We start from the raw sequence: 21,389 nt of genomic DNA on the forward strand, positions 1-21,389 counted from the left end.
TTTCTTTCCATTAATCTCACTTGTCAAATTTACCTTTCTTCCATTGAGTATTATCTCCCCATTTAGCCATAAGATAAACAGGTGAATTGGTCCAATCAAATGCATAAGTCATTAGTGACACTAGACTATATTAGTATTATTAATGTATCCAGTTATCTATAACCAATTACTTGTATAAATTTTGCACCATGTGTTTTGTAATTCAAATATATTTAATGACTATGTCAGTTAATTTACAATTGCACAGTATTATATGTGTGGTAACACATTTAATTTATATAACTTAGAGTTGGTACACCAATTAATTCTTACTCGTCTTTGAGTAACTTCCAAAAGCGTTTATCATTTTTCCAAACAGTATTAAAAGCTTTTGGATAAATTATATAATCACTAAATAAGTGTATAATTTGTTCCGCCATATATATTTGAATTCGCTTAACTTCTGAAATTAATAATTTCCTCGTTCTATCGTGAAAAATTTTTATCCAACTATGACAAAAATGAGGGGTAAATTAATTAGAGGACACACAAGAATTCTTTTTTAATGACACTAGAAAATAATAATCCTTTAATTATATTTCTTTTGAAATTTCTATTAAATATTTTTAATTATTAATTACTTTAATTAACAATATTTTTGGTATAATTTGCATAATTAACAACATTGTATTCATAAGTAATATCATTGTATTCAAAGTTATTGAAGTCTTTAACAACATCAAGTGTTGATTATAAATACATAATATGCTATGTTATTGCTACTAATAATATAAAGTCAATTATATTATTGTAGAAAAATTATTTATTTATTGCGATGAATATTTTAAACTTTTTCTAGTGATACTATAGTAAAATTGTATATATGTAATATAGTAATTAGTGTGTCGGGGGGGCGCAAACTTGAAACAAATAAAAGAACAAACGTAAATCTAAATTAATTGAAGTTATAATTGAGTTTAACATATGAGTTTCATTTATGATATAACAATAATCGACAAATTATTTTGGTCCTACAATTTTCTTTGTAGTACAACTAAATCAATATCTAGCTAGATCTCTGTCAAGTTTACTGAATGGATTTTGAGACCTCCTTTCCACTTTTTGTTCCAAACTTCATACAATCCAAAATAAATCTTATCAGTATTGTTCCCTTTTCCTTTTATGATAGTAATAGTTTCTGATATCATCTTTTTGTCATTAGTCTTAGTTGCCAAATTTACCTTTCTCCATTGAGTATTATCTCCCCATTTAGCCATAAGATATATTGGTGAGTTGTTCCAACCGAACGCATCAGTCATCAATGACATTGTAAATTCAATGTTGTATGATGTTTTCTTTGTTATATTAATATCGTCGATGCAACCAGTTACTTCCAACCAATTTACCTGTATAAGTTCTGCATCATCCTTTCTGTAATTCAAATAGATTTAAAAACAGTGTCAGCTTGTAAGGTAGTACATATATATGTAGTAGCACACATTTAATTTATACGACTTAGATTTTGTTCACCAATTAACTCTTACTCGTATTTTGGTAACTTCCAAAAGCGTTTCTCATTTCCCCAAACAATACTAAGAGCTTTCGGATAAACTATATAACCCTGCGAGCAATGAAAATAACAATAGCAAATTTTAAAACATAAACTCGAACACAAGTATAATGCCCAAAGGGAAGTAGAACAAGAATTGCGAATATTGGAAGAAACTAATGGATGAAATTTTGCTCTACCTTTTGTGTTTTAGAGAATGTGTGGTTGCCTTGATAGTGAAGAGATCTTGAAGCCATTTGATTTGTACTAATTACTCACAAAGTTACAAAGAATAATGTGTAGATTTAAGTGATATGTGATATGTATATATAGAGATGAAATGCATGCACTAAGCCAAATTAAAAGGAGAAATTGGGGAATCAACTAATAGTCAAAAAGGAATGTCACATGCACTGTCCAAATAATATATTTCTTGAATGAAATGTTTTAGTTATTCATTATATCGGATTACTTTATGCACTAATTAGAATCTATGGGCTGAGCTAGTTGCCACCTGAATACGAGTTTAACGAATTCAAATAACTTTTACTTAAAGTTTTAATATATTTGTATTAAAGAAAAACTCATTAATCAAACAGCTTTTATTCATTCATATATTTAGAAAATATTCTATAATTAGTCAAAAATTGGATACGTAAAACTAGAAGTCTAGAACCGTCCTTTGTTTATGTAATGGATTCCAGTAATTACCTTGACTTAATTAATCGGATTAATTATAGAAATTCCACTTTTAGTTACTTGCTGTCATTATTCCCTACAAGTTTTGCAAATTTTCGAAATTTCTCATTTTTTTCTTAAGTCAAATATATCATTAATGTATCCCGACCTTCTTTTTAATGTGTCGTCGCATGTATCCGACCATCTTTTTAATATATCAGCGCTTTAATTTTTTGGCCATTAATGTTTCTGTTTCTTTTTTTAAAATGTATTAGCGTTTGTATTATTGTATCTGTTTGAGGGATTGCTATAGTTATAAAACTTTTAAGAGGTAAATTATAATTTTACCTTGAAAGTATGTAATTTCTGTAATTTGCCCTTAATTAATTTGTCGTCCAAATTTGACTTTTCTACTTAATTAATCTTGTGAGTAATGTCTTTCTAAAATTGATTTTTTTTTTTTTTTGCTTTAATTGTGTTTATTTATATTTATGGAATCCGATTTGGTCAGAAGATATGGAGGCAAATGATCAATTTTATGACTATGCCGACAGAGAGCATAATAGTAATGGCCTAAGTTAAATTTGACCAAAATTAAATTAGTTGCATTAAAGGTGATGTTTTTTAATAACGAAAAAGAAAAAAGAATATGGAGTTGCTTTACAATATTAGATATTGTTCAATGAACAATATTAGTTGAAAGATGATAATTCTAGAGAACACATTGATAACTAATAAAAACGTGTTCATGAAAGCAAAAGTTGATGCACTTAATTTGTTATGTGACATACAACACCGATTTATTAGTTCTTTTAATATTACTTATATCATTGCTATTTCGAGTCTTTTCATTTTGATTTCCATTGTCATCTATACGTTTTTTATGCTTTAATTATATATTAATTATCTTTTTAATAGATAATTGAGTATTTTTAATCAAACATATTCGATATCTTTAGATATACAATATATATTTAACTAAAAATATTAATTTACTTCATAATTTTCACTATTCTTAGAATGATGAATTCGCCTTTGGTAAATTCTTAAGTTCTAAAAATAGTGAAAGTCAAATTATCTAGATATATTTTTTTCAATATTGATATTTAATTGATCTTCTTAGATAACTGTCAGTGGCCACTACCGCCTCCATCGTGGCCATTTTAACGCATGAGTCGTGACCAAACTTCTTTTTTTCTTTCTCCACAATTTATTGGGATGATAATAATTAAATTAGTGATGGATAGTGGAATGGATCTTTTCGTTCAATCAGCATATAAGCCTATTTTTGCTACTATTCCATTGCTCCCTTTGCTTACTTCTTAGAAAGCTACACCTTTATTTTTGTTTTTGAAATTACTTGTGGAGAAATAGAAATTAAAAGTTGATTGTTGAGCAGATTTTGGCAACTCATTTAACATGGAGGGAGAAAGCGGACCAACGATCACTGGAGACCACTGAATCACAATGGTGGCGTGAGAGAGAAGCGGCGCAGTGGTGCACGCCATCACTGTTTCGCAATAGATCGGTGTGAGAGAGAGGTGACACAGGCTAGTGGAGAGGAGAACGAGCAGGGTGAGAGTAAAGTCATGGCAGTTAAGGGGTTTTTCGTCCAAATATGGTGGTGTGGTGGCTTAGGTTGTTATTTTTGTGGAGTTGAAAGAGGAAAGAAAAGTAGTGATGGTATGCGGCTGAGATGAAGATGGGTGAGGGAGAAAGTATATGTAATTTCACCGACAAAAAATGGCGACGATGGCGGCAATAGTTTTCTTCGGACGATTTTGGGCGTGAAATAGTGAAAATTAAGAGAATTGGATGTATGGAAATTCTCTTTAAAAATTACCAAAAATAAATTAAAATGTTATTATTTTACATTTTATTAAATAATTTTGATTAATAATTTTAAGAAAATAGTTTTGATATGACATTAATATATCTGACGTGGATATGTCATGTCAATATATAAAGGAGAGTGAGCTACAAACAATGTTGAAAAGACTTAAAAGTCTCATTTTAATTGAGTATAAGGGTCCATATGACAAGGGGGTGAATAGAAGGGTTTAGAATACAAATTGATACATGTATAAGAGTTCATATCAAACCATTTTGTCTAAATATTATATGTGTAAAGATTAATTTCTCTAATATAATTGAATTAAATATATCAAAGCCAATTTTTTTTGTTAAATGAGACACGTAAGAGATAAAAACAATTGTTGTATGTCACTTAAATTTCTTTATTCCTTTTACGCATATGAATCACATGGGAGATAATAAGTTTCATCAATGTAATTGTGTATACATCGTTCTTAAATAAACATAATACAACAAGGAATTCTGCTTCTTGTTATAAGAACGAAAGGTTTGTGAAAAGCAAGGTCTCAACAAAATCAAATCTAACAAATTAAATGCTTTAATTCAAATATCACATCAATACTAGACTGGTCTCTAAGTTAATCATCATTGGGTTTGAGATGATGTGATTATATAATTTATGAAGATTATCGTTCAAACAATCCACACTCTGATTCCACATGTAAGATTAAATACTTTTTATGCATAATATCAAGATCTTGAACACGATAATCTTACATAAAGATTGTCAAGAGCACATAACTAATGAGGAAGACATCATCACAGAGAAAAGCGAAAGCGTCAGTCGTAAATTGGTTCTACCTCCTTACCCTAACTTTTATATTACCAATACCGTCGGTGATGGAATTATTCTAGAGAATATGTGATAACCCTAATGGGTAGAGTGAGGACCAATTTATAGAGGTTATGATTTAATCTGGTACGTACATCAAGTAAACAATGTACGGACGAGATATATTCCTTATTCAATACTATTTATGGTATTACTTGGGTTACAAATAAACTTGGGTCATAAAAAAAATAATTAATAATAATTAATAATAAGGCGAAATGGCCTGAGAGACCCCTGTACTTGACTTCGTTTGTAAGTTGGACCCTCTTACTTATCAATTTGTAAATTGAACCCCTGAACTGGTCAGAACGTAATATTTTAAGCCTGTTTTTCATCTGACTAGGGTGTGTGAAGTACTTTGCTTACATGTGGGATTCCATGTCATTTTTAATGAAATGTAAGAAATTACAAGTTAAAAATTTTAAAAAAATAAATCAAACCACTTTTCTAATTTCTGGAAATTTTAGATGAGCATTATTTTTTTAAAAAAAATTTATCCAAATAAGCATGTTCTTCATATTTATTCCAAATTGAACACTAAATTCATGTCAAATAGATGAGATTTTTCTCCATTCGACTTGAAAATTCAAATACAAGTTCACTACCACAAATCCAACAAATCTCAATCACAATTTTGAATCAATTTCACAAATTCACAACATACACTTGTTATTTTCAAGCTTTCTCTAGCTTATCATGGAGTTTTAATTATTCCATATCCACCATTATCCTTTGTGTTAATCCTTAGATCTCTTTTTTGAAACCTAAAAAATAAATAATAATCTTAATACTTTTAGACTAGAAAGTTAAAATCTAAAAGACTTTTAAACTAAGTGATTAGGGTGAATGGTTGATTTGTAATGAAAAAAAAAAGTGTGGGTTGAGAAGAAAATGGATGAAGGAGAGAATGAAGAGTGAGAGTGGTCATGTGGTGGATGAAATTCCAAGAAAAAGAAGAGAGAAAGGGGGCTGAGGGGGGGAGGAGAGAGGGGTGGGGGTGGGGTGGGAGAGGGATGGTCGAGGAAGATTGGTTTTTATTTTTTTTCAATATAATTTGATAGTTATTAGTATATTTAAATATTTTAGTGTAAAATACCTTTTTCACTTGTTGTCAAACGTGTGTTGTCACGTAAATTTCCAACTTAGCATTATCAATGACACATAAGTTCGGTCAATAGTAAAAGGGGTTTAATATATTGTGTTTTGATGAGTTTAGGGATTCAGTTGACAAATTGATAAGTAAAAGTGTTCAATTTACAAATAGAATCAAGTACAAGGGTCTCCCAGGTCAATCCGCCTAATAATAATTCTTACACGTTTTACCCTTGAGATAAAATGTTCTTGATAATGTAATGTATGTATCAAAAATATAAATATTACCGAATAATCAAATATAAGCTATGTAAAATAGTTCAATTCCATGCGAAACACAAATTATTTTTGCCTAGCTTATGTAAAAAAAATCGATAGTTAAGAAAAGTTATAACTAAGCTCCTCTTAAATCTTATATGATAATTGAGAATAATGCAATTTCGTCACACTCACTCTAACAAACTAATTTGGGGAGTCATTTTTCACTAATAAGGAACAAGTTGTGGCAAATCAGAACAATTCTATATAAATCAGTCATCACAACAACATCAAATATAATTGTTTCAAGTTATTCCTCTAACCGCCCCATATCATGTAAAAATGTTACTATTTTGTGAACCAAACTATTTTTTCTTTTAATTACAACTTTTTCTAACTTCATGTTAATGTATTGAATCATTCACTGTATTAGCTTGTAACGATTTTCGTATATATAATATTGTCAGCTATCACAAAGTTACAAATTTATTTGCTTTCGCTGATATAAAAGGGAGGAGTGTACGCAAAATTCTGGAGGAGTGAAGTGGCAAGAAAATTATAATTATATTCATGACGTAAGAAATATAAATTAAATACAAAATTACAAAATACAAATCAATTTAAGAAACACTCCAAAATACATGAACAAAATAAAAAATAATTAATTAAGCTATCCCTTTTTTGAACTCTGATTTATGGAATTACAAGGACACATGTTTCAATCTTACGAGTATTGTTTTTCCACTTGAGTTAGGTTTATGGGATGAATTTTGAGACCTCCTTTCCACTTTTTGTTCCAAACTTCATACAATCCAAAATAAATTTTATCAGTATTGCTCCCTTTTCCTTTTTTTATAGTAATAGTTTCTGATATCATCTTTTTGTCATTAGTCTTAGTTGCCAAATTCACCTTTCTCCATTGAGTATTATCTCCCCATTTAGCCATAAGATAAATTGGTGAATCACTCCAACCGAACGCATCAATCATCAATGACATTGTAAATTCAATATTATATGATGTTTTTTTCGCTATATTAATATCATCGATGCAACCAGTTACCTCCAACCAATTTACTTGTATAAGTTCTGCATCATCCTTTCTGTATAATTCAAATATATTTGATAAAAACGTCAACATATTAAATACAACAGGAGATCAGTATAATTAAATTGATCTCAAGATGAATTTATATATGTACTCCTATATTGTCTTTTCATTATGCAAAATGTTGTCCTTTTATAAAAATTAATGTTCAACTTCTTTATGAAATCAAAATATAGTTGGCAAAAATAAAATTAAAGAAAATTGTATTCTTACTCATTTTTGGGTAGCTTCCAATAACGCTTATCATTTCCCCAAACGATATTAAGTGATTTAGGATGAATTATATAACCCTGCAAGCAACAAAAATAACAGAATTAAATAAATCAACATAACAAAATTCGATGGATTAAGAATATGTAACGAGAGAAAGAAGAATTGCAATATAGGAAGTATATGAAGTGTTCTGTACCTTTTTTGTTATAGAGAATGATTGATTGCCTTGATAGTGAAAAGATTTTGAAGCCATTTAATTTTCTATATAAGTTGAATTGTAAAGAATTTGGAGATTTCAGTGTCTTATAATAATTTTGGCTACAAAAATCACACATATATATAAAATATATAGAGAGAGAAATGGAATCAATAGTCACACGTAGTAATAGTAAGAGACATTTATATTAGCATAGAATATGGAATAAGATATCATGTCTTATATTCTAATACGTCGGCATGCAATTGAAGAAAACGTTTTATTCCTTATGGGCTTACTAAGTCAACTAACTAGGTATTTATATAAGAATGATTGCAACAAATATTCTCGTATTTTTTTCAATTTTATATTTTATTTTCACTTTTTCATCATATTTTGTACAAATGATATATACATATTGGAATGAATATGACTTAAGAAAGGAAATAAAATTCTGAATAGAAAAATAAATATAGAAAAGATATACGAATACGAATGTGTTTCTTAAATAGCTACATATTTATTTGACATACATGTTGAAAAGAATACAAACTAATCAAGAGATATAAGTTTCATTATACAAAATACAACATGAAAATTAGAATGAATATAAATGCAAATGGTATACAGATTGGAATGAATATGATTTAAGCAAGGATACAAAATTTGAAAGATAGAATAAATACACTGTGAAAAAAAGTATGTCAAATCAAATTTCTAAGTTAAAAAATTTTAAATTTAATAGATAAAACTATAACCTATTATCATAAAGTTTCATTACAATAATTATTGAAAACTGAATATTGAATTTATTTGACATACATGTTGAAAAGAATACAAACTAATCAAGAGATATAAGTTTCATTATACAAAATACAACATGAAAATTAGAATGAATATAAATGCAAATGGTATACAGATTGGAATGAATATAAATGCAAATGATATAAATGTAACGACCCTCTTAGTCGTTTTAGAAATTTCAACCATTATTTTTATATTAACCTTTTTAGTAGATTTTATGATTAATTTATATCACTTATAAGAATGAGTGACATGATTTTTAGATTTAATAAAAGATTATTTTGTTGCTAATAATAATGGAAAAAAAAGAAAAGAAAAGAGAAAAAAAAGAAAAGAAAAAGGAAATTAATTCAATAAATAAATAAAATAAAATATAAAGAAAAGGGGCAAAGTGCCCTAACCCTTTTAAAAGCTGCGAGTGCTCATACGAAGAAAAAAAAAACAGAAAGAAATACGCAGGTAAGAAAAGAAAAGAAAGGGAGAAAAGAAAAAGAAAAAGGAGGAGAAACATCGATATTTTTATCTCGAGATATCAAGGTAATTATTCTTATCCTTTCTATTAAATTTTTGTGTAACTAGGAATAGATTTTTAGGTTAAAATGTGTATAATTTATACTAATATGTGAACTTGTGAACTTGAGATTATAAATGTGTATAAGTATTATGGTTCAATCATTGGACAATGATTAGTCCTAATCATTGGACAATGATTACTCCAAGATTAGGATTATTAATAGTGGAACGATAAATATGAATTTGAACATTGAAAATAAGTGGTTTCAGCAAATAGTTTTGTAGTCCGCCATTGATGTGTTGGGCAGTTAGTTTCGGCTTTAATTATTTTCATTTGATTATCATATTAGGATTCAAGTTTTGATATATTGAGATATGTGTTAAATAGTGGGTGCATTATGATATATAAAAATCATTATAATTATGTTATTCGGAGAATTAAGATTTAACCCTAAACTTGAAATTCAGAAAATATGAGATTTGATCAATTGGTTGGAATAAAAATTTAGAAATTTTATTATAAATTTGGATGAGTTTTGGGTGTAAGCTAGAGATATAGCAATATGAATGTTGTTAGTTTCGAAATCATATCGTGGTTATTTATTTGAATAGATTTTATTGGTTTGGAAGTCAACCAAAAGAGGAAGGCTCAAGTTTTGGAGTCATTGTTCGACTATTTGAGGCAAGTGGATTTCTAAACTCTTGTTAAGTGTATTAAATGCGTGTATGTCCTTGTGGTATATGTTGGGAGTAACGGGATCGGTGATGGGTTGACTTGTCCACATTGATTAATTCTAATGATGAAAAGAATGGGGATAACAAAAGGCATTGAGATTAATTGTTTATGTGTGTTGTGTTGAGAAATGGTTGAAGGCTTGTTGAATCATTGTTTATGTAACTTCATGTTTTTGTGGTTGTGAACTGTGCGATGTTATGAAAATGGTCATCTCCTCATTATATGTGTGAACTTGTCATCTGCATTATTCTGAGGCATTGGTTGTGGCAAGTGTTATGTGCATTGAGAAATAATGGGTACTTAAGAGGATGTACCATTTCGAGGGACGTATCGCGCGCCGCGATGGATACTATATTTCGAGGGACGTATCGCGCGCCGCGATGGTTACTATTATCGAGGGTCGTGTCGTGCGCCGCGACAGATGCATGGACAGATATGTCCCCCATGGGTCCCGGACTGAGAGACAGCGGGTGTGTATCACTAGGTCAGACATGCATCATTATACTTGACATTGCATTCCATTACGTTGCACATACTTATCATTAGTGAACTTGATATTGTGTTTTGCTGATCTAGTGATTGCCTTTTTGTGGAACTTGTGATTGTTGAATACTGAGCTTGTTATTGAGGATATATAATTTGTTAAAGTGTTGTTGTTGAGGATATGTGATTTGTTGAAGTGTGTTATTGAGGATATGTAAGTTTTTGGAAGTGTTGCTATTGAGGATATCTAATTTGTTTAAGTGTTGATGTTGAGGATATATAATTTGTAAGGTGTTGTTGTGGAGGATATGTAATTTGTTAAAGTGTTGTTGTGGAGGATATGTAATTTGTCTAAATGTTTTTGTTGAGTTACGTTCTATGTAAACTGTGAGTTGTTAGGTTGGGCTGATGTTTATGTAGGTTGTAGTTGTGGAGGTTCGGTTGGGGGTGGTAGGAGTACCCGTATTTCATCCCCTTAGCTTGTGTTTAGAGGTTTACTTGCTGAGTACCGTGTAGTTTGGTACTCACCCCTTGCTTCTACAAATTTTTGTAGGTTACTAGCCCGGACTTTATGATATATTCTCTTCTTTTCCGAGGCTTCCTGCAGATTTTGTGAGGTAGTTGTTGGTCATCTCAGCATCCCTCCTTACTCTTGTTTATGATTTTGTTCTACTCTAGAAACAATATCATATGAGACTTATATTTTCTTTTGATCCGATTGTAATACTTTAGACGCTTGTACACGTGACAACCAGGTTTTGGGGGTATAATGTAAGTTGATAGTAAATTTTCCGCATTTTTATTGTAATAGTTAAGTTTTAGGCTTACTTGTCTTGGTGGGATAAGACGAGTGCCATCACGTCCATTTTGGGTCGTGACAGACATACATGTTGAAAAGAATACAAACTAATCAAGAGATATAAGTTTCATTATACAAAATACAACATGAAAATTAGAATGAATATAAATGCAAATGGTATACAGATTGGAATGAATATGATTTAAGCAAGGATACAAAATTTGAAAGATAGAATAAATACACTGTGAAAAAAAGTATGTCAAATCAAATTTCTAAGTTAAAAATTTTTAAATTTAATAGATAAAACTATAACCTATTATCATAAAGTTTCATTACAATAATTATTGAAAACTGAATATTGAATTTTTTGATTCCGTGATTTTCATAACAATAAATATTAGTGAAAATTGGATATTGATAATTTTATAGTTGTAGTACTTCTTTAGTTCTTTGATTTTCATAACAATAATTAGTGAAAATTAGAAATTTATTTCGGTAAATAAAAGTGTTTATAAACAAAAAAGATTAAATTTTTTATGGATATATATTGAATTTTTTAGAACAATGGTGAAAGACGTGTTTTTTAGAACATGGTGAGAGAAGAAGAAGAGATGGAAATTGGTGTATTTTGATAAATTGTAACTGATGAGACTTTTAAGTATTTGTTTCTTTTTTTAAAAATTATCTCCCCTAAATTTCCTCAATATGTTATATAAAAGTTGTATTCTTTAAATAAAAACAAATAATAAAAACATAAATAATATACGTAACAAACTAAAATTTTGACATTTTTACTCAATATTGAAAGTGTTGCTAATGAGCCTTCTTATATGTTAAAATATTGATATTTAAAAAAATTTCCCCAAGAAAATGAAGAATCACTTGATTCTACTCGGCCAAAATTACCTCAAACTAATAAAGCCACAAGTTCCAATAAAAAAAATGGGAAATGCATAAGTACCCCAATCTGTGCTCAAAATTCTAGAGACCCTATTACCCCATGAACTTATTTCGTAAATAATTTTTTACTTTTTTTCAGCCTACGTGGCACTAGTTTGGAAAAAAAATTCATAACGCATTAGGCTCATACGTTAGTGCCGCATAGACCGAAAAAGGATAGAAAATCAATTAGAAAAATAAGCTGAATAGAGTAATAAGACATCAATATAGTATACAAATGGTATTACGTGAAAGTATTCTTTAAATATAATTTTCTCTAAGTTTTTAAAAATATTTTTTAATCATTACTCCCTCTGTCCCATTTTATATGTCATGTAAATAGTTGAATCATAATACTTGTTATTTCATTAAATCAATGCATAAATTATCATATTCTTTTTTTTTATGCTTGAGAGTTATTAGCCTTGAAAATATATATTTGACCAATTTAATAAAGTCAAGTAAATGATTCATGTTCATTAGTTAAATTAATTAATCAAAATAAATTAATTCATATTCATTAATTGAAACTTGAGTTTCAGAAAAAATAAATAAAAATAGAAGAATAAAGTTATATTATTTCTTAATGCAAGTGCAAAGTTAAAAAAGTGACATATAAAATTAGACGGAGGGAGTATTTATGTATTCTTGTAATACTTTCATATAGTTTTGTGATGAGTAAATTTCATCTTAAAAAATTATAAACAAAATGAAATATTTAGCTCTTACATCAAATCCCTGTATATAAAATGAGAGAAAGGGAGAGCAAAAAAGAATGATAAGGAAAAATATTTTTTCTCATCTTATCCCGTATGATCAATAATGTTTTTACTTACCTTTTAATATCTATCCCGTGACGTATTTGTGGCGCATGTAAAGCACTTCAACACATGAAATTTGTTTAACATGTCTAGGATGATATCAGTTTTATATACAAAATACAGCGCACAATTAAGAGAATACTGATAAAATTAAAATATGTGAATGTCTTTTACAGATTATTAAAGTTGAAGGGTAATCTGTTTATTTTCAGTTCTTATAGAAGAACAAACGTAATATTCAATTTTTAATTATCATTAAGTTAATAATCTCAATATGATTGGGAATATTCATAGTTTCATTCATGATGTGAGCAATACAAATACAAATACCATTACAAATTTTATTTAAGAAAAAACACACTCTGAAATACGTGAATAATAATAAAACTTTTAACTTGAACTTATTCTATTTTAAACTCTGATATACGAAATGACAACACTCGATTTATTCAATCTAGATTTCTATTATGTTTACAGAGTGAATTTTGAGACCTCCTTTCCACTTTTTGTTCCAAACTTCATACAATCCAAAATAAATCTTATCAACATTGTTCCCCTTCCCTTTTGTTATCGTAATACTTTTTGATATCATCTTTTTGTCATTAGTCTTAGTTGCCAAATTCACCTTTCTCCATTGAGTATTATCTCCCCATTTAGCCATAAGATATATTGGTGAGTCGTTCCAACCGAACGCATCAGTCATCAATGACATTGTAAATTCAATGTTGTATAATGTTTTCTTCGCTATATTAATATCGTCGATGCAACCAGTTACCTCCAACCAATTTATCTGTATAAGTTCTGCACCATCTTTTCTGTAATTCAAATACATTTACCAACAACATATTAGTTGATATTAAAAAAGATACCGTATGTTAAGCCAATTAAATTGATTTATATAAACTTATTAATTAGCACCCTTTAGTTCTTACTCATATTTGGGTAACTTCCAGAAGCGTTTATCATTTCCCCAAATAATATCAAGTGCTTTCGGATAAACTATATAACCCTACAAACAACAAAAATAACATAATTCATATTTTTTTTTTAAAAAAAAATAGAAACTCGAACATAACTTAATATACATTGAAAGGAATTTCTTGCACCTTTTGTGTTTTGCAGAAATTGTGATTGCCTTGATAGTGAAAAGCTTTTGAAGCCATTTGCTATATTAAGTTAAATTACTCAAAATTAGTAAGAATTAATGTGGAGATTTTAGTGATATGTTATAATAAGTCAAATATATATAGAGATAGGAATTATTTTCATGCATGCATGGGAATCAACTACGTTGTATGAAAGAGGCATTTAGCTAAGCATACCACCGACTAAAGTAGAAATGTCGGTTTTTTTGTCGTACGAAACTTAGTTTAAAGATCGCATATTTGTTGTTTGACAAATTAAATAATTTTAGTACAAGTTGAATAGTGACGTTCAAATAAGACACATCGTAATTTTTATTTTTTTTTCTTTTAAAAAATATTATTATTAATACCTTATAGGATTTAGTAAATGTAAATCTTTACTAATCGAAGTAATTAGCTTAACAAAATTGGAGATGATCGGACGTAAAAAAGAAGTTAAAAGTGTATATATATATATATATATATATATATATATATATATATATATATATATATACTATAAATTATTGTCAAAATTGAACGCATTAAACTTAGAACCGTCCTTTGTCAAATTGGTAAAAGATGGAATAACATTTACCCACTACAAACTGGTTTTGTGTTATATTCTCACACGTTTAGCATAGATATTATTCTTTCTGTTCATTTTTATTGATTTGTTAATTTTATATGTCGTTAAGAAATAATAATAATTGATATAAGTATTTTACTATAATATTCCTATTAATTAGTGTATATTCTTGGATGAAATTTATTTAGAAAATAAGTCAGTAATATTGGTGATAAAATAGAGATTTGTTACAAAAAAATGAAAATTTATTAATGCTAAATATGTCATTGAACTCTCGTAATTAAAAGTTTGGCTCATTTATGTTATTATCGTTAAAGAAAATAATTATTCATGCCATTATCTTAACGGTGGTTTTGCAAAATTATTTTTGACATGTGACCAATTATAATTCGACTACGTCATCAATTTATTAAATAAAATAAATTGAAAAAAATAATTCAATTTTTTTCAGAATTATGATTTTTTAATTAAAAAATTAATGACGTGACTAAATTATAATTGATCACGTGTCAAAAATTATTTTATAAAACCATTATTGAAAATAATGGCATGAGAGTCTTTTCTTTAACGATAATGATATAAATAAGCTAAATTTTTAACTGACGGCATAAATAAGATTTTTCTAAAAATTTAATGGCATATTTTATCTTTTTCCCTTTATTAATAGTAGATAAGTAAAAATTAACGATAGGTGTACGTATCTTTTTGATTGCTTTAGTTGACATCTTCCACTTTTTAGACCTTGTTTTCATTGCCTTTTTAATTAATTAGATGTCAAATACCTGGTGCCGAGTTCTAGAAAAAGATTGCAAAAAGTTGTAGTTTAATTGACTCTTTTTGTTTTTCTATTTTCTTAAATATATATAAATAAAAGAAACATGTAAATTAGGGGTGGGAGTAGAGGCGAAGTTAGAATTTTTAATAAGGAGCTCAAAATCTATAGAAATAGATAGCCGAAGGGGTTCAACATCTACTATATATACCTATAAACTTATTTTAATCATATATAAATAATATAATTTTTCACTGAAACAAATTTGGATGAACCCTTCATACAAGGTAGCTTCGCTTGAACACAAATAAGATAAAAGTTTAAATAATCAATGAGTTACTAATATTTTTCTTATTAGATTTTTTAATATTAATTATATTAATTAAAAAAATAATTAAGCACTCAGTATTTGATGGTGAGGAGGGCAAATCAGTTTATGCTTAAGCTGATAGAAAGAATAATAAGTGAAAGTGAATACTAATTACTTATTTTTCAACATTCAATAATATACATTAATTAATATAAAAATTGTGACGAAATACATATACTGGTCACAGATTCAAATAGTTTATGAAATAGAAAAATGGACAAATAAAAATAAATAAAATAAGTATAAAATATAAAATATAAAATATAAAATATAAATGGAGTAAAGATGAATGAACCAAGCAACAGTTTTCAAACTTAAAACTTTAAAAAATTCATATTCTCATTGAAGCGGTCAAAGGAATAAGCAAGCAGTACAAGAAGACATGTTAATGATATGATGTTTGTTTGTTTCTTTCTTTTATATCAGTTATTAATAATAATAGTAATTTTCTATTTTTGAAATATATTGTGACTTATTGCACCTTTTGCATAGTTTTCAAACTTAAAACTTTAAAAGATTCATATTCTCATTGAAGCGGTCAAGGGAATAAGCAAGCAATATAAGAAGATTTGTTAATGATATGATGTTTGTTTCTTTCTTTCTTTTATATCAGTTATTAATAATAATATTAATTTTATATTTATAAAATATATTGTGACTTATTGCATCTTTTACATAGTTTTTAAATATGTATATTTCAAATCCAAATATTAATCAAATTAAATAATTTTGCTATTTTTTAAAAATTAGTTGTACTAATCATATCTAGGAAAAGTACATTCAAGCTTTATATATTTTTTGTGAAATATATGACTAAACACTAGAGCCGTCAATATGGGCTACGCCCGTTAAGCCGGCCTGGCTTAACCCGAAATTTAATAGGGTTGGGCTAAGATTTTTGGAGCCCATTTAAGAAAAGGGTTTTTTAGTCCGACCTGAATAAGTCTGCTTATTTTGGGGCTTGAAAAATATCGATAGGGCCAGCCCGTGAGCCAATTAAAAAATATAATATGATATTAAAATTTAAAAATAAAGAGAGTTCAAAATCAAAACAATTAGTATAATATTTCTATTTAGATATTTATATTTTTAGTTGAAAAAAAATTAATAAATATCAAGGAAAATGCACAAGTACCCCTTAGACTATGACCAAAATCTCAGAAACACACCTTAACTAAACTAAGGTCCTATAACCCCTGAACTTTTTTTTTTTGTAATTTTATACACCTTTTGTCTTATGTGGCACTCTATGTGACTCCACGCAATTGAGGCGCATCAGAGATATTTGGATGCCACGTAAGCCAAAGAGGTACACAAAATTTCAAAAAAAATAAATTAATAAGTTCAGTGGGGTAATACGACCTTAGTAAGGTGTGTCTTTTGAATTTCGGTCATAGTCTTGGAGGTACTTGTGTATTTTCCCAAAATATTATAAAGATAATTTTATTTGTGAATTTGATTAACAAGTAATGACATTAAGGTCTCATTTGTTTCCATTAAAATTAAGACGTCTGAATTTGAATACGCATTTAAATATTAAGATGTGCATTAAGATCTAGATGTGTAAATGTGAATAAACATATGACTATTAAAATATTGTCTCTGAATCTGAACACTAAATTACTGGGACAGTTTGTTTTCAATATATGAATGCACATATGAAATTTAACGTTATATCGATAAAATATTATCAAAATCTTGTTAGTAAAATAGTATTTTTCATATTAAATTATATTTTGAACATTTTTTACCGTAACAAGGTAATATGATTTATCTTTTAAGAACTCAACATCAAGTTACATCATTAATATGACTATTTTTTGCACTCAAAATACTTTGAGAATCTAATATAATGCAATTTGAAATAGTTTATATAGAGTAATAAATATATAGTTTAGAAAAATATTTTATTTTATTTTATTATAAAAATTTATTATTGTTATCGATCAAATAACTAATATTTTCTTATTTTTTTGAAATCGTGCTAAATATTATATCATAACGTAATATTGTTTTGTCGATATTTATGATAATATTTTTAAATTATAATTTATAATTTAATTTAATAATTGTAAAAAAATATTTTTTTTAAAAAAGTGGACTGGCCCGGCAAGACTGTAGCCCACGTACTTGTGGGCAAGACCGATCATTTTCTGGCCCACACAAAAAATGGGCTAGCCCGGCCTGATCCGTAAAATGTCAAAGCCTATATGGATTAGCCCTAATGGGTGGGCTAGACCATATTGACAGCTCTAATAAATACAGGTTCAACTTTAACTAAATTTTTAAAAAAATATTTGTTGATTATATAAAAAAAAATATAGAAACGTAGTTTTCAATATTTATATTTTAAAATGTTTTAGATATTTTTTTAGAAATTATATGTATAAATCATATTTAAGAAAAGTACAAAGAAACCTTTTTTTTTTGCGTATGGCTAAACAGAAGTAATAATTAATTATATAATTTTAACTGCTTTATTATTTATTAGTTAAGTAATTTAGTAAACATAATCTTAATCTTTACAACTCTAAAAATTGTTCGAGAAATAACTAATTGTGGTAAGTTAATGCTGATTCTCAACACATAGAAATTGCAATTGTGTCACACTCACTGTTACAAGGCTAATTTGGGGAGTCATTTTTGAATAGTAGTGAACAAAATATGGTTAACAGAATAACTTATCATCGTAATTAAATAGGAAAAAATTTGAAAATAAATAAATATATATATATATATAAATTTTGATCGAAATCGATGTAACAATTTTAAATTTTGGGCTAGGTTTATTGTCTCATGCACTATTTAATAGTATATTTTAAAAATATATAAGTGTCTACGTGAACATTATAAATATTGCATCATTATAAATAATAACGTGTCGATCTCGACAGTTATATATCTTTAAAAAACACTATCAAATAGTGCAATCGATAATAAGTCCTACCCTAAATTTGTTACAGTAATTTCGATCAAAATTCAGATATATTTCGAACTTTTTGCCTTAGCTAAAATAGATATAATTCTCAGGATACTCCTCCTATAGTCCTATACTTATGGAACTGTTGCTGATTAGGAAACCAATAATATTTTCTTCATAGTTTCATTTATGATTTGAGAAATACAAATACAAAGTCACAAATACAAATTTATTTTTAGAAAACACACTCTAAAGTACATGAAAAAGAATATCTCTAAACAATTGAGTTACGAATGACAATTATAAATGTATTTCTAATATTACTTCTTCACTCGGCTAAATTAGTTTTTAGGTCTCTATTAAGTTTACAGAATGAATTTTGAGACCACCTTTCCACTTTTTGTTCCAAACTTCATACAATCCAAAACAAATCTTATCAGTATTGCTCCCTTTTCCTTTTATGATAGTAATAGTTTCTGATATCATCTTTTTGTCATTAGTCTTAGTTGCCAAATTCACCTTTCTCCATTGAGTATTATCTCCCCATTTAGCCATAAGATAAACTGGTGAATCACTCCAACCGAACGCATCAGCCATCAATGACACTGTAAATTCAATGTTGTATGATGTTTTCTTCGTTATATTTATATTATCGATGCAACCAGTTACCTCCAACCAATTTACTTGTATAAGTTCTGCATCATCCATTCTGTATAATTCAAATATATTTGATAAAAACGTTAACATGTTAAATACAACAGGAGATCAGTATAATTAAATTGATCTCAAGATGAATTTATATATGTACTCCTATATTGTCTTTTCATTATGCAAAATGTTGTCCTTTTATAAAAATTAATGTTCAACTTCTTTATGAAATCAAAATATAGTTGGCAAAAATAAAATTAAAAAAAAATTGTATTCTTACTCATCTTTGGGTAGCTTCCAATAACGCTTATCATTTCCCCAAACGATATTAAGTGATTTAGGATGAATTATATAACCCTACAAGCAACAAAAATAACAGAATTAAATAAATCAACATAACAAAAACTCGATGGATTAAGAATATGTAACGAGAGAAAGAAGAATTGCAATATAGGAAGTATATGAAGTGTTCTGTACCTTTTTTGTTATAGTGAATGATTGATTGCCTTGATAGTGAAAAGATTTTGAAGCCATTTAATTTTCTATATAAGTTGAATTGTAAAGAATTTGGAGATTTCAGTGTCTTATAATAATTTTGGTTACAAAAATCATATATATATAGAGAGAGATAGAAATGGAATCAATAGTCACACGTAGTAATAGTAAGAGACATTTATATTAGCATAGCATATGGAATAAATTATCATGTCTTATATTCTTATAAGTCGGCATGCATTTTCCTAAGTGCGTATAAATCAAGAGTTCGATAAAATTCAATAATTTTTATTTAGTCGGTATATTTGTTTTTAAAGTAATCACTAAATATATATTAAATTTAGAACTCAATATAATAAAATATTGCCATTTTAAAATTCGTAAAATTAAAATTTTATCTCTATCAACATAAATCAGATTAATTTATTCAATCACGAAAGATGACCGAACCCACCAATAAAAAGTTCAGAATATACTCCTCACTATAATGAGTTGTCAAATTTGAATAATATAACATACCTACAATAAATTTGACAAAGTATATTATTCTCACGCGGTGAATATTATTAGTTCGCATATTTCACATTTAAGATGATTTCTTCGTTGCCTTTTTTTAAAAAAAAAATGAATTATCACTTGATTCTAGTATATATAATGATTTTTTTAATATATTCTTAGTTCCTTCTTTTATCTTTATTCATTTTTTTTCTTTTAAAATCTGTAAATGGTATATGTACACAAATTGATTCATCAAATTTTCGATTGCTATAATACTTGCTTCAAAATCATTCAATTGTTTTCTTGGCTTTATTAATTTCTAAAAATTTGAAGAAAATTTATTGTTCTCCATCGTGTTCATTGGATTTGTGCGAATCTGTGAGTGTAATTAAGTTTGGTGTATGGAATCTAAACAATTGATATCTAATTTGGTGCGAAGATTTGAGCCAAAAACTAAAAAACTCCATTGACATACAAAGCATCTCAAAATCAAAAAAGAAATGTGAATTTTTGGGTTTGAATCTAAAGCTAAAAATCTTCATTTGCAATTACTAATCTGTAGAGACTAAATTGAATCCTTTATGAGAATTCAATTGTTGAGTTCTTGAATTTGAAAACATTTGAATCAATTGATTTGAACTAAAAAAATTGATGAATGAAGGGTGAAATACAAATTTATGGATAACCATCGTTAAAGAGCTTTGAAGTTCAAGTATAAATTTTTAAATTTGTCGACGAATTCATTTTTCCGGGTGATTATTTCCTTGTCATTGTCGGCTCCTTCAATGAGTTTCTCTGATAAATATAAAATTTACCATCCACCAAAGATGCAGTTGAGACTGGGACAATAATATCCTCCATTAAAACAGTATCATTTTGCTTATAAAAATAAATAATATAATATATAATATACTATTTCATTGTAAAAATATATAATAAAAATATTGTTTTTACTGCTCTTTTGCTTCTCAATTTTACTTCTCAATCTCTTTGAGAGAGCGAATGTACTTTCTATGCCAACTCAACATTTAAGACGTTATTTATTTTATTTTTAAATTATCCAATAGGGTGATAAAATATCCATAAATTTAGAATGTGTAA

The 21,389-nt window shown here is 27.6% G+C and overlaps 2 protein-coding genes and 2 long non-coding RNA genes across 4 annotated transcripts; all 4 read right to left on the bottom strand.

Annotated features, from left to right (window-relative positions):
- Positions 1–950: 950 nt before the first annotated feature.
- Positions 951–2,793, bottom strand: LOC138341781 (protein PHLOEM PROTEIN 2-LIKE A9-like). The gene is made up of 3 exons (XM_069293524.1): positions 1,729–2,793; positions 1,524–1,600; positions 951–1,410 (listed from the first exon to the last, which is right to left on the bottom strand). The coding sequence occupies exons 1-3, from the start codon at positions 1,783–1,785 to the stop codon at positions 1,050–1,052; spliced, it is 495 nt and encodes a 164-aa protein (XP_069149625.1). The 5' UTR covers positions 1,786–2,793; the 3' UTR covers positions 951–1,049.
- A 4,015-nt stretch (positions 2,794–6,808) lies between these two features.
- LOC138341782 (uncharacterized) lies at positions 6,809–7,905 on the bottom strand. The gene is made up of 3 exons (XR_011214725.1): positions 7,778–7,905; positions 7,582–7,658; positions 6,809–7,363 (listed from the first exon to the last, which is right to left on the bottom strand). It is a non-coding gene; the product is annotated as an uncharacterized lncRNA (long non-coding RNA).
- Positions 7,906–13,147: 5,242 nt separating this feature from the next.
- On the bottom strand, positions 13,148–14,091 carry LOC104645912 (uncharacterized). The gene is made up of 3 exons (XR_011215159.1): positions 13,979–14,091; positions 13,805–13,881; positions 13,148–13,687 (listed from the first exon to the last, which is right to left on the bottom strand). It is a non-coding gene; the product is annotated as an uncharacterized lncRNA (long non-coding RNA).
- Positions 14,092–18,799: 4,708 nt separating this feature from the next.
- On the bottom strand, positions 18,800–19,985 carry LOC101268738 (protein PHLOEM PROTEIN 2-LIKE A9). Its single transcript, XM_004233849.5, has 3 exons — positions 19,773–19,985; positions 19,576–19,652; positions 18,800–19,356 (listed from the first exon to the last, which is right to left on the bottom strand). The coding sequence occupies exons 1-3, from the start codon at positions 19,827–19,829 to the stop codon at positions 18,996–18,998; spliced, it is 495 nt and encodes a 164-aa protein (XP_004233897.2). The 5' UTR covers positions 19,830–19,985; the 3' UTR covers positions 18,800–18,995.
- Positions 19,986–21,389: the final 1,404 nt, after the last annotated feature.

The sequence above is a fragment of the Solanum lycopersicum genome, chromosome 2, assembly GCF_036512215.1.
Source record: "Solanum lycopersicum chromosome 2, SLM_r2.1".
Classification (NCBI taxonomy): Eukaryota; Viridiplantae; Streptophyta; class Magnoliopsida; order Solanales; family Solanaceae; genus Solanum; species Solanum lycopersicum.

Coding starts and splice junctions, on each gene's coding strand:
- LOC101268738 (XM_004233849.5), bottom strand. CDS start 19,829: ATGGCTTCAAAATCTTTTCACTATCAAGGCAATCAATCATTCACTATA. Junction 19,653..19,772: donor CATTCACTATAACAAAAAAG/GTACAGAACACT, acceptor TGTTGCTTGTAG/GGTTATATAATTCATCCTAA. Junction 19,357..19,575: donor TGGAAGCTACCCAAAGATGA/GTAAGAATACAA, acceptor TGAATTATACAG/AATGGATGATGCAGAACTTA.
- LOC138341781 (XM_069293524.1), bottom strand. CDS start 1,785: ATGGCTTCAAGATCTCTTCACTATCAAGGCAACCACACATTCTCTAAA. Junction 1,601..1,728: donor CATTCTCTAAAACACAAAAG/GTAGAGCAAAAT, acceptor CATTGCTCGCAG/GGTTATATAGTTTATCCGAA. Junction 1,411..1,523: donor TGGAAGTTACCAAAATACGA/GTAAGAGTTAAT, acceptor TTTGAATTACAG/AAAGGATGATGCAGAACTTA.